This window comes from Lactuca virosa, chromosome 3, assembly GCF_052849685.1.
Source record: "Lactuca virosa cultivar CGN04683 chromosome 3, Lactuca_virosa_CGN04683_v6, whole genome shotgun sequence".
Classification (NCBI taxonomy): domain Eukaryota; kingdom Viridiplantae; phylum Streptophyta; class Magnoliopsida; order Asterales; family Asteraceae; genus Lactuca; species Lactuca virosa.
The window spans coordinates 33,588,494-33,600,922 of record NC_136428.1 but is presented as its reverse complement, the minus strand read 5'-3'; the positions used below and the strand labels follow the sequence as shown (position 1 = coordinate 33,600,922).

The following is a 12,429-nucleotide window of genomic DNA, read 5'->3' as shown; positions in this document are numbered from 1 at the left end:
GTCATAAGGACTGAATGTATACAGTTTAACAAGTTGAAGGGGTAAATGTGGACGAAAAAAAAAAATCAGTGACCAAATGTGTAAAAATCGAAAAAATATATTACCCTTTTAAGTCATTATCCTTAAACTTGATCTCAAAGTTCAAGGTAAATAAAAAATTATTTTATTCACTCTTTCAAATTAGTTCTCCATGGGACCCTTTAGGGCCTAAAACAAAAGATAAGGCTCTTTCGAAATGAGCTGGATATTAATATTTATTTGCATCAAATTTATAACATTTTGATATAAAAATGGTGTCATAGAATTTGAAATAGTTATAAAATGAAGTTTTAACAATAATATTTGAAAAGTTGATATAACATATAACATGATATGACAAATATAGACGATGTTTGTTAACTTAATATCGGTTTTTGCTGAAGTTTGTCACTCCATAAATGGTTATATTCATTTGGTTACCATTTAGCAAAGATCATTAATAAAATGAACATGTATCACACAAATAAATAAGTAAATTACGTAAATTCCCTCCGACTTATGCTCCTATAGAAACTATAGAAACCAATAGAGAGCCCATTTTACTAAAAGGAACCCAAAATAATAAGCCCTCTTTAAAGTTGTAAACCCATTAAGCAAGTTGTTGAATGTTGATAGAGAGAAAATAATGGATGCAATGCAAGTGCAATGAGTTGGTGGTGGGGAACAACAGGGTGGTGGAGGTGGAGGAGTTGGTGTAGTGCACTAGTGGGGGGTGCACACCACATACACCCGCGCATTCTAGCATCACCATCCCCCTATCGTCATCCACATCATCACCGTCCACCCACCCCACCCGGTGGTCCTTTTCTTTTACCACCTAACCCTCTTACTTTCCCTTCTTTCAAACCACCGCGTAATTCCTCCGCTTCTTCCACCCCACCATAATTACCTCACCTCACTCATCTGACGATCTTTCTATCGTCGTCCTTCCTTTGGATCTTGATGTCCGCCACTGCTACCGCCGTTTCCGCAGCTGAGAAGCCTGTCCGGAGATTTCCACCACCGTGTTGGACCCAAGATGAAGCACTAGCACTGATCCAAGCCTACCGGGAGAGATGGTACGCCCTCCGCCGTGGGTACCTTCGCACCGCTGACTGGGATGCGGTGGCGGAAGAGGTAGGCCGGATATGCCCTGGCGCCGTACCACCCAAAACATCCGCCCAGTGCCGCCACAAGATGGAGAAACTCCGCCAGCGTTACCGTGCCGAGAAACAACGAGCGCTGTCGTTCCCTGGTGGCCAGTTTCTCTCAACCTGGTTCTATTTCGAAGCTATGGATTCAATGGAGAAAAACGGTAACGGATCTAATGCCGATGAAGAAACACAATCCGGTAATGATCTCAATTCTTCCGGTATGAAAAATGTTAATTCGAAAAATAATCATCAATCCAACGCAATTACTGTTTCGAATTATGGGGGTTTGCATCCTGGGCGTGGGATTCGCTTCAAACCAGTTGCAGCTGATAGCAATTTGGTAACTATAGCAAGTAGGTCAAATAATTTTAGGGTTTCACATAACTATGCTGCACAAGAGGAAGATAATGATAACGATGATGAAGTTGAAGACGAATATTTTATTGAACCTCCAATGGGTAAGAATTCAGGAAAAAACCACAAACCATCCTCTCAAAATTATTCAACAAGGTTCCAGTCTGATCATCATAACAACAATGGAGTTCATGTACACCCATCAAATTTTCAAGTTACAGAACATTCAGGTATTAGACCAAGAAAATTTAGCAAGACTGCTTCAAACTCGAATCCTAGTTACTGGAATGAAAATGGGGAAGAAGACGACGATAATGATGATGGAGAAGATGAAGTTTGGGTAAAGATGGGAAAAGACAGGAGTTCAGCATCCATGGAGTTTAGAGATAGTAAGTATGGTGACAGGAACAGGAACATGAACTCAAGCCACCACTATTTGAATGGTGAAGATGATTTTTCAAGAGAAAAAAGAGGGGTGAAAAGAGAAAATAACAACTCCTTAGGAGAGATTGTGTCATCGATTAAGGTTTTAGCTGATGGGTTTGTGAAGATGGAGAAGATGAAGATGGATATGGTTCATGAGATTGAGAAAACACGAATGGAAGCCGAGATGAAACGCAATGAGCTGCTTCTTGAGTCACAAAAACAAATCGTTGAGGCTTTCGTTAAAGGTTTAGCAGATAATAGAAAGCAACAACAGTGAAAGCAACAAGTTTGAAGTCCGGCTTAAATTAATTAAATGTTATATTTATTTTCTTTATATTTTTATATATAGAGAGAGGGAGATTATTGGTGGTGTAATTTAATCGTTACCCATGTCCATGATCATATAACTGAGCGAGATTATGCTTCAAAATTTCATAATTAGTGCAATAATGTGAATAAATGAATGGGCTTATTTGTTGCTGTAGTGCATTAATAGTTGAATCAATAGTTGATAATAATGTAAATGTAATGACTAATCACATTGATAGAAACAAAAGCAGCGAACAATGTCAGGATCGCCTTTTTCTGAATAGCAACGACCTGTGGCTGTGGTGAGAAAATGAGCCACCCTACACACCAAGTTGCAAGCATCGCAGATGGATACTTGACGTTCTTCTATGCACTCTACTGCCATAACCCTCTTCATCATCGTCTCATTACCTGTTTAACGCTCAAAATTACTTCTTCAACTAAAAAAATGAAATGTAAACGATATTATGGGGGTGTTTGGGATTGCTTTTCAAAACATCTTATTGGCTAACCGTTTTGTATATGATAAATGAAATATTTGTGAGAAACAAGGCTAACCGTTTTGTAACCACTTGAAGGCTTATGTTGGCTTATGTTTTGCAATTTATTGTTTGCTGAGAAACAAGGGTCTAATGCATATTGTTTGCTGAGAAATATTTATCCCTTTATTGTTTGGTGATACTAGCTTATTGTTGGTGCTTCAATTTACTTACCGAGATTAGAGGTGTGGAGTGCACACTCAAAGTGATAAATATGGACTCGAAAAAACGGGGGTCCGGGGGCAGCACCCTTGGGGATAGGGTTCCAAGGGGCAGCGCTTCTAACGGGGTCTAGAGTCAGCACCCCTAGCAAGGTCCAATGAGCAGAGCTCCTGGTGGGGTGGGGTAGGGTGGGGTTCCAAGACATGATTATAAAAACTATTTTTTCTCTCTACATCACACTATCTTAAAGAACACAAAACACAATCAAGGTATTATGTGTTTGTGAATCAAATTAGTTTTGTAATCTGGTTCGATTTCTTGGATTATCCTGTAAGTCTGCATTCATATAACCCCATGAATAAGGGTCGGATTACGATTTCGAAAAGTGTTGTAATGACGACCCAAGAAATTGTTCAAGTTACTGCATTTCAAAATTTCTAACTTCTAAATTGTAGCTTATAAAGTTGCTTATAATCTAGTTTTTTTAATAAGTTAGTTTGAGACAACTTATTGATAAATTTGTTTATAAGATAAAAACTATTTTTTTCAACTACCGCCAAACATAAACTTACATTCTCGGTTACATATGGTTGCATAACGGCTAGCTTTGAGTGAGTATTAAATAAATAAGAGTAATTCTATACGTACTCCTCCAAATTGCTTCCTTTTTGTGAGTGGAATGGTGTGTATACCCTCATAATTTGACAATTTATGTAACTAAGAGGTATAATAACATCCTTAAATAATTGACCATGAACTTTGAAAAAGTTAGAAGAATAATTTACCTGTAGCTATTAAAGTGAGGAAAAGAAAGAGTGAGAGCATGGAAATGTTCTCCATAACGAATCTTCTATATAGATAACTAAAAAGAAAACTATGATTTATATGTAGTGTTAAAATGATAAGTTCCACGAAATTGGCATGTATGTATTTGAAACCGTACACGGGTGGTTTAGTGAAATGTGAAATAGTGAATCATACCTTAAATTTTGTTTGTTTCTGATTTTTTCTTCACCACTTACCCTTATATATCTATTACAACAGACTTTACAAAATTGGCCTTGTCTTTTCTGTTACTGAACTTAATCTATATTTTTTTTACATAATATGTTAATATCAATTTGTAACATCTTATTTTTTAAAAATTTATATTGAAATAATTAAATATAATAATTAATTTAAAATAATAATAATAACAATAATAATAATAGTTTTTATGAAAAAATGTTATGAGATGTTTAGATAATTATGAATTTGATGAAAAACGTCAACTTGGAAAAAGTTGGGCGTTGACCATTGTTGAGCCACTAGACTAGCTACGACTCCTAAAATGAGTAAAATACGACGGAGAATGAATAATTGTGATATTTGGCCACAAGGCTCGTGGGTGTGGCTTCGGTGTGCTCGGCAAACACCGGATCGAGCCTTTGGCATGCCGAGCTCGGCTCGGCATCTCGGCGAAAATAAGCCGATGAGAGAGAGTAAGACTGTAAGAGTATAGGGTTTGGGTTTGGATCTGCAGGAAAAAAAAACCATTCTGATCGTTGAAGGAAGAAGACAACCAGATGTCCAGACCTATATAACCTACCCCAAAGTTTCGTGTAATGACAGATCCTATCCCAAAGTTGAAATATCTCTTCAAAATTGACTTCAGGAAATTACACAATACCCCTATAAACTTATAAAACCTATTTACATTAAATAAATTGATTTGTTTATAATAATAATAATAATAATAATTATTATTATTATTATTAATTTAACCCTTTTATATTAACTTTTTAGATAAAAATTTTCATTTAATAATTAGAAATCTCATTCATATTTGTTTTCCAAAATTTCATTACATAAACACATTGTTTAAAAAATTATAGTATCCAAAACAACTAGTGCGGAAATACTAGAGAGTGCATGCTGCGCCATCAAACCGGACCCTTGCCCTTAGAACCAGAAGTACCTGAAACACCCAACAAAATTGTAAGGTACACGTTTAGTGAGTTTCCTAAAATACACAAAACACATAACCATATAATGTCATACACATATACACATAAATCTGCCATGGACTCCCTCCATGGTCTTCAACCAGGATGTCATGGGCTACCCCCAAGGTCTTATACCCAAGGGCCATGGACTCCCCCTCATGGTCTTACCAGGTGTCATGGGCTCCCCCATGGTCTTCACGTAAATCAATACATACCAAATAACAAACCATTGCATTTTCAACTATAGAAATTTCATATCAAGTAATGAGCCGGTGTTGGTGCCTTCGGCCCATTGATATAGTGAGAAGACTCACCTCAGTCTGCTGAACACAAAAGTTGCTCGACTACTATCCCAAAATCTCACATTGAACAAATATACAAACAACCGTAATTAGGAATAAGCCACAACTTAGACAAAGGCCCAACATCTCATTCTAAGGCCCTCCATTAAAGCCCAAATGTTTATCCTACATTAATGGGCCTAAGATTAAAGTCCAAACTACAATGGTCCACATGTCCCAATAAGGCCCAATCATGACATCAATGCCGCAGACTAGAACAAAAGTCAAATAACTCTGAATGGGACCAGGCCCAAGGCTAAATAGGGCCTAATAAGCTTGCAAGCCCAATGAAGCCCAACTCTTCGGTGGTACGTACGCCCAACGTACCAGATCAGTACGCTTAACGTACTTAACCCTTTGGCCGTACGCGCGGCTGACGCAACCTTACGCCCGGCGTACAAATAGTCCATGCACAAAATTCTATTAAGTGCTTAATGCTTGAGATCTCAACGTCTAACTTCATATCTGAGTCTATTAAGATCTCCTAGGGTAAAAATGTAACCTCCCAAAATTCAAGGCCAAAAATTTCATTTTTAGATAAGTTATTATAAAACCAACAGTATAAGAAAACATCCATAATATCATGTCATGTCAAAACCAAAGTAGAAGTAATAAAAACGTGTTATCATAAAACAATATCAGAGTGTAATCCCAAAGATCTCATGTGCGGAAAACCATAGTGTGATGCGCTGCGATCGAGCCGGCTCCTTTCCTTGAAAACGAACTACCTGAAACCAAAACTGAAAACCGTAAGCACGAAGCTTAGTGAGTTCCCCCATCATACCACATACCATAAAATCACATATCATGCATATACTGTCAAGCATATCTGGGTGCCCGACCTACCCCTTCGGTCCTGTCCTGCCTAGCATATCTGGGTGTTGGCCTCCCCTTCGGTCCTGTCAACCGGATACTGCCTAGCATATCTGGGTGCTGGCCTCCCCTTCGATCCTGTCGACCGGATACTGCCTAGCATGTCTGGGTGCTGGCCTCCCCTTCGGTCCTGTCGACCGGATACTGCCTAGCATATCTGGGTGATGGCCTCCCCTTCGGTCCTGTCGACCGGATACTGCCTAGAATATCTGGGTGCTGGCCTCCCCTTCGGTCCTGTCGACCGGATACTGGGGACTATTTCACCCCACTACCACTACCACATAATATGTATCACATAAACATATTCTATCTAGTATAACTGGGTATGACTACCCCTCTTTGGCCCTATCGACCGGAGATCTTAGGGACTATCTCCCCTATTGCTACTGGCATATAACATCATATCATACTAGCACATAACATATCAGGTAGTGGCAAACCTAGATGAATATCACAAAGAAAATCATCTAATATACAACTCCTACTGGTGGGCCGACATTGTGGTCGTAGACCCACCGCTGCTGGAAGGTAACTCACCTCACACTGCTGAAGTCCCGTAGACACAATCTCACACTGCTGAAGTCCCGCAGACTCAACCCCAGCTGCTGGATGACAGATTCCTGAACTGTCAACACCAAAATAACACCCAATTAATAATTGGGTTCAACTACATAATCATGAATACATACTTTGGATAATTACTACATTACCCCAAGCTTGGGCTTATTCAAGCCCAAGGCCCAATCCTTAGGCCCAAAGTCAACTGGGAATCAAAGCCCAACATATGACCCAATTTTCCAAACTGGACCTAAGCCTATACATGGTCTCATTCTAAGGCCCAACATCATATAATCATTAAGGCCCAAACTATGGCCCATCTATGGCCTAATTTTCTAAATTGGGCCCAAACCCTCATATGGGCCTTACCCGAAAGCCCATCTAAATATTCTAGTCTATATAATCATTCTTGGATGGCCCATTATTGGCCCAATTACCAAGACCCAATCGAAAGGCCCAACTTAAGGCCCAAGTGACATTAGGGTTTCACATAAAATGATGATGAGGGTTAAGTGTTTCTTACTTAACCCATTAAGGACTTAATCCATTAAGTCCTTTACTCTACTAGATCAGTGATATGGAGAAATTGGGCTTAATACACAATCCAATCTCAATAGTCCAAAAGTGGGTCCATTAAGTCTAAGGCCCAATTACTCACAATTAGGGTTTTCTAAACCCTAATTAGGGTTTTTCACCCAAACATGGCCCAATAGGCCCAAAACTAATCCTTAAGCCCATCAGGGTTTTGCTAGGTCAATTAGGGTTTGCTTGTGGGCACCACCCACTACCATCTCGGGTAGTGGTGGTCCACGGCGGCTCACGGCGGCGGCCACCACCTTACGGTGGTGGTTATTATTATTTTTATTATTCAATGCTAATTACAGTTACAAGGCTTTTATCCAAAATAACACACACACACTCACTAACACACACTAAATAATACACACACTAACTAACACACACACACACAGCCACACCATGGCGGCCAGCTGTGGCGATTGGCGGCAGCCACCACCCTATGGTGGTGGTGATGTCTTTTCCGGGAATTCCATCCATACACACATACACTCACCAACTGCAACACACCCATCTTCACGTCTTTTGCTCGGAAAGAGAAGCCAACCACCCGCCTGGTGGTGTATGGCGGCGGCAGCAACAACCCTTGCGATAACAGCCACCACCTCACGGTGGTGGCGGCGGTTCTGTTGATTCTCAACCAAGAAACACACGCCCATAGCACCAAAACTCGCACATCCACCTTCGAATACGCACCAGCCCCGGCCACCCCTGTGGTGGCGTAAAGCAGACGAGCAGAAAACGACGGAATATTCATCGGGATCCCACATCGTCGCAGCACCGGGCAGAAGCGAAGAAGAGAGGAAGAATACAGTAGGGAGGTGGTCGTACGACATCCAAACAACAGCAACGACTAGGCTATGTCGGACCTCCACCGCTCGTAACTAGACATCGACTTCATAGCTCACCCTTTGCCGTTCACAGCGCAGGAACCTGGTCTTGGTGGTCCTTGTCGCTCACAGCGTCGCCGGCAGTGGATAGCGACTTGGTCCGCATCGGAAATGTGAGTGGAAGGGAGGTGGCGACTGAGGAGTCACAAGGTGTGAAGGTGGCGGCTGGAATAGTCTTCTAGGGTTAGGGTTCCCGAAATACATATATACCCTGTGCCATTAAACTTATTTCCATATTGACAGGATCAGCCCCTCCTTCATTAAAACTTTTCAACTTTAATCAGTTATTTACTCTCTTGCCCTTGGTTCTATAATTCTTTTCATAATAGATCCCCATATTACCAATAAGCCCCCCCCCCCCCCCCTAAGCCTTCAAATCTTTTCAATTTAAACCCATTTATTACCAAACGGACCCTGGCTTCTGAAATCCTTTTCAAAATAAGTCCAAAACTTGCACTTTTAACCCCCGACTTTTAAAATTCTTCACAAATTAGTCCGGGACTTACATTTATTAATTTATTTAAATAAACGGGGCGTTACAAAAAAGTTGGCAACTGTATGCCCTTGCATGCTACATGGGTCCCCAATACTTCATTTCTCCCATTAAGAGCATTTTTGAGACCTTAAACTCAAGCATGGTCTCAGTACAACCTTCAAGATGGCATATTTATGCATCAAGCAGGCTCAAGGAGCTTAGATCTAACAATCCTAGTCTCTGGAGTTGCTTAAGTCACAAGAGAGGGTCCAAGAACCAAAAATGGACTTCATAACAAAACCCTAACTCAAACTAGCAAAAGAGATGGCAAGGTTACGACTTTTTACCTCCAGAAGTTCTTCAAGATGAACTAGATGCAAGATTTAAAAGCTCAATAACATCCAAGGCTTGATCACAACCTTCTTCTTCTTGAAACCCACTAAAAATGGCCACCAAAACACTTTTAAGCTCAAGGACTACACTCTCAAGAGAATCTGGGGATTTTGGGACGATAATAGACTATGGAGGCTGACCAGGGTAAGGTCCAAGCAACATAAAAGTGTTTAAACAGGGGTCTTGCCGTAAAATTAGGGTTTTAGTCCTGAGCCACGTACGCCCCGCATACTGCTTGGTATGCCCCGCGTATGTGGTGCATGCCCGCGACCAACCTTCCCCCAGTATGCCCAACATACGTAGGACCTTTTTGCAAAGAAAAATTCATCCAATGGGAAAAAGAAATTACCTCAACTTTGATCGTTACAGCAACCCACTCCATGTAAATGGCAAAAATTAGAGAGAGTGTGGCAAATCCTAGGTGGCGCTGATGTTGACCGTGACAAGTGTGACACCACACCCACCAGCCTAACCACAAATGTGAACATCATCTCAATATGTTAGTGGTGGCTAGTGATAGACAACTTTCATGGTCAATTGTGGTGGGAAGTACGAACCACCACACCCAATCAGTATGTTTCTCTCTCTACCTTTTTCCACATCTCTCTTCAATTTAATTAATTAAAAAATATTTATTTTTTTTATTTAAAAAAAAATAAGAGAGATATAATGGTGAGTATCCCAACCTTTTAGTGGTAGTTAATGATGATGATGTGTTACCCACCACTATAATGGTTAGTGTTGGATATAACAAATGACCTTAGACCGTCCGGTATGCATACCACGAAATGGGTCGTGGTCTAGGTGGCCACGACCGTGGTTAGGGCACACCATCCCGAACCCTAGTGGTTCTTAGTGGTCGTGGTGAATTGTTGTTCATACCACAGATCACCACTTCCAATCAAATTCTTTCTCTCTAACTTTTTCTACCTCTCTCTACAATAAAAAATATATTTTTTATTTAAAAATTAAAAAATAAGAGGTATATAATGGTAGGTATCTCATAGGTTTAGTGGTTGGATGTGGTGATGATGTGACACCCACCACTATAGTGGTTAGTGGTGGGTATAACGGATGATCTTAGGAAAATGCTAACAAAGTTATAGTGAAATCGTGGCTTTTGTATATATTTCTGTTTGTTTATTTTTTTTTAAATTAAAAAAAGTTATTTTTCCCTTGTAATTTCGTAATTATTGTTCGGATTTCGGACTTGTTCTTAAAATTCAATATTTTTTTTTCGGAAATAAAAAGTTTTAGTCTGGAATCCGGAATGCCGTTCCGAATCAGTCAGAAATGTGTTTTTTCTTGTGTTCAATCTAGACAAAGTGTTTATTTTTGTTAAAAAAAACTTTTTGGTTATTATATTCAAATAGGTTAGATTTCTTAATATCTAAAATATTTACATAATTATTCTGTTTAAACATTTCAGTCAACACATATTCGTGTACTATTTATTATGAAAAGAAATATCATATTTATTAAATCACCCTCTATAAAAGCAAATAAACAAATAGGCAATAAGATTTTATATGGTGATAATGAACACCACCCTAGCCCTATGCAGTGCACTACTACAATTAACTTTCCCGTAGACAGTGGGGGCAGCCTCCATCAACCCTTATCCACCCACGGCCATACCCACCACCATCTTCACTCTAATTTGTGGTCTTTGTGTGGTGTAAAGTTGAAAAGTCAACGGGTAAAGTATGGGTTCGGTGGTGGGGTGGTCGACTACTAGTGGGGTGGACGTACGTCATACCTACCATCGCCATCCTCCATCGTCATTATCTACACCCACCCACCCACCACCCAATCCCACCCTCTTATTTACTCCAATCCACCTCCCCCAAATCATCCCAAGATTAATCTTTCCTCCGTTCTATCACCACCAATCCTCTCAAGATTCAGATCCAATCCCATGTCCACCACCGTCGCCGTCAAGCCAGTCCGGAAATTCCCGCCGCCGTGTTGGACGCGTGACGAGGCGCTTGTTTTAATCGAGGCTTACCGTGAGCGATGGTACGCCCTCCACCGTGCCTTCCTCCGAAACCCTGACTGGGACACGGTGGCTGAGAAGGTAACGACATCATGCCCGGATGTAACTCCGCCAAAGACCTCCGCCCAGTGCCGCCACAAGATGGAGAAGCTCCGCCAGCGCCACCGCGCCGAGAAGCAGCGCGCGTCGTCGTTCCCCGGTGGTCGGTTCTTCTCGTCGTGGTTCTACTTTGAAGCCATGGAGGCCATGGAAAATGGACCCAGTTCGGAACCGGGTAACAATAATTCGACCAATCTGGCAATCAACAACGCAACCCCTGTGTCGGATCATCAGAGCTTGAATCCAGGTCGTGGAATTCGATTTAAACCTTCTTCTGTTCAGAATCTGGTAACGTTAGCAGCTAGTTCCACCAATCATACCCCTGATTTCGATTCCAGGTTTTCAAATCCCAATTCCTCATACACGAACAACTGGTCTAATCAAGAAGACGACAACGAAGATGGGTATCTTGATGATTCCACAATCAGCGAAACCCCGATTCACCCGGGGTACAAAAATCACAAGACTTCTCCGTTCACCGGTGGAATTCGTATAAAACCCTCGAATCCTTCTCACCATGAACCCGCCCACCTCAGACCAGCAAGAAAGTTTAGCAAGGTTGTTCATGAACATGAAGTCGATGAAGATGGCGAAGTGTGGGTTAAAGTGCCTAGAAACACAAATTTGTTTCAGGGGAACCATCAAAACGGTAACAGTTGGAATCCTAATCCGAATCAGGGGAAAAAAAGAGGGAATGGAGGGATACAGGAGGTGGCTTCTTCGATTAAGCTATTGGGAGATGGGTTCATGAAGATGGAGAAGATGAAGATAGACATGGCTAGGGAGATTGAAAGGATGCGAATGGAGACAGAGATGAAACGAAACCAATTGATATTGGAGTCACAGAAGCAGATTGTGGATGCGTTCTTGAAGGGTTTGATTGAAACCAGGAAGCAGCCAAGAACAGAAACAATGGCGGATTAGTAGCTTCTGATAATGTGATTAGTTCTTGTTTTCAGTAATGTGTTTTTAGTTGAGATTAACATAGTTTTCCTTAAAACCTCATTACATGTAAAACTCTTGCACATTATAAATCACTCCTTTTCACATATAATAAAATCAAAAAGCCTTGTCCAATTGACGTTCCATGGAGGAGATATCTCATGAAAAAGCAAAAAAAGTAACCTGAATACAATTTATATATATCAACAAAAACTAACTTGTTGCCATGTATATGACTAGAAGTTTTAAGATGTTTTGTGGTTGTAAACAGGTTTGTATATATCAGAAGTAATGTTGTTTGCTTGCTCATGTAGATTTTGACCCCATCTCCATCGCTTG

General features: G+C 40.6%; 2 protein-coding genes across 2 annotated transcripts; both read left to right on the top strand.

Annotated features, from left to right (window-relative positions):
* Positions 1 to 650: 650 nt before the first annotated feature.
* LOC145165441 (FRIGIDA interacting protein 2) lies at positions 651 to 2,445 on the top strand. The gene has a single exon (XM_079084180.1). The coding sequence runs from the start codon at positions 982 to 984 to the stop codon at positions 2,227 to 2,229; it is 1,248 nt and encodes a 415-aa protein (XP_078940306.1). The 5' UTR covers positions 651 to 981; the 3' UTR covers positions 2,230 to 2,445.
* Positions 2,446 to 10,577: 8,132 nt separating this feature from the next.
* On the top strand, positions 10,578 to 12,225 carry LOC145165440 (uncharacterized). Its single transcript, XM_079084179.1, has one exon. It carries the CDS (start codon positions 10,972 to 10,974, stop codon positions 12,070 to 12,072), a length of 1,101 nt encoding a protein of 366 aa, XP_078940305.1. The 5' UTR covers positions 10,578 to 10,971; the 3' UTR covers positions 12,073 to 12,225.
* The last annotated feature ends 204 nt before the right edge of the window (positions 12,226 to 12,429 follow it).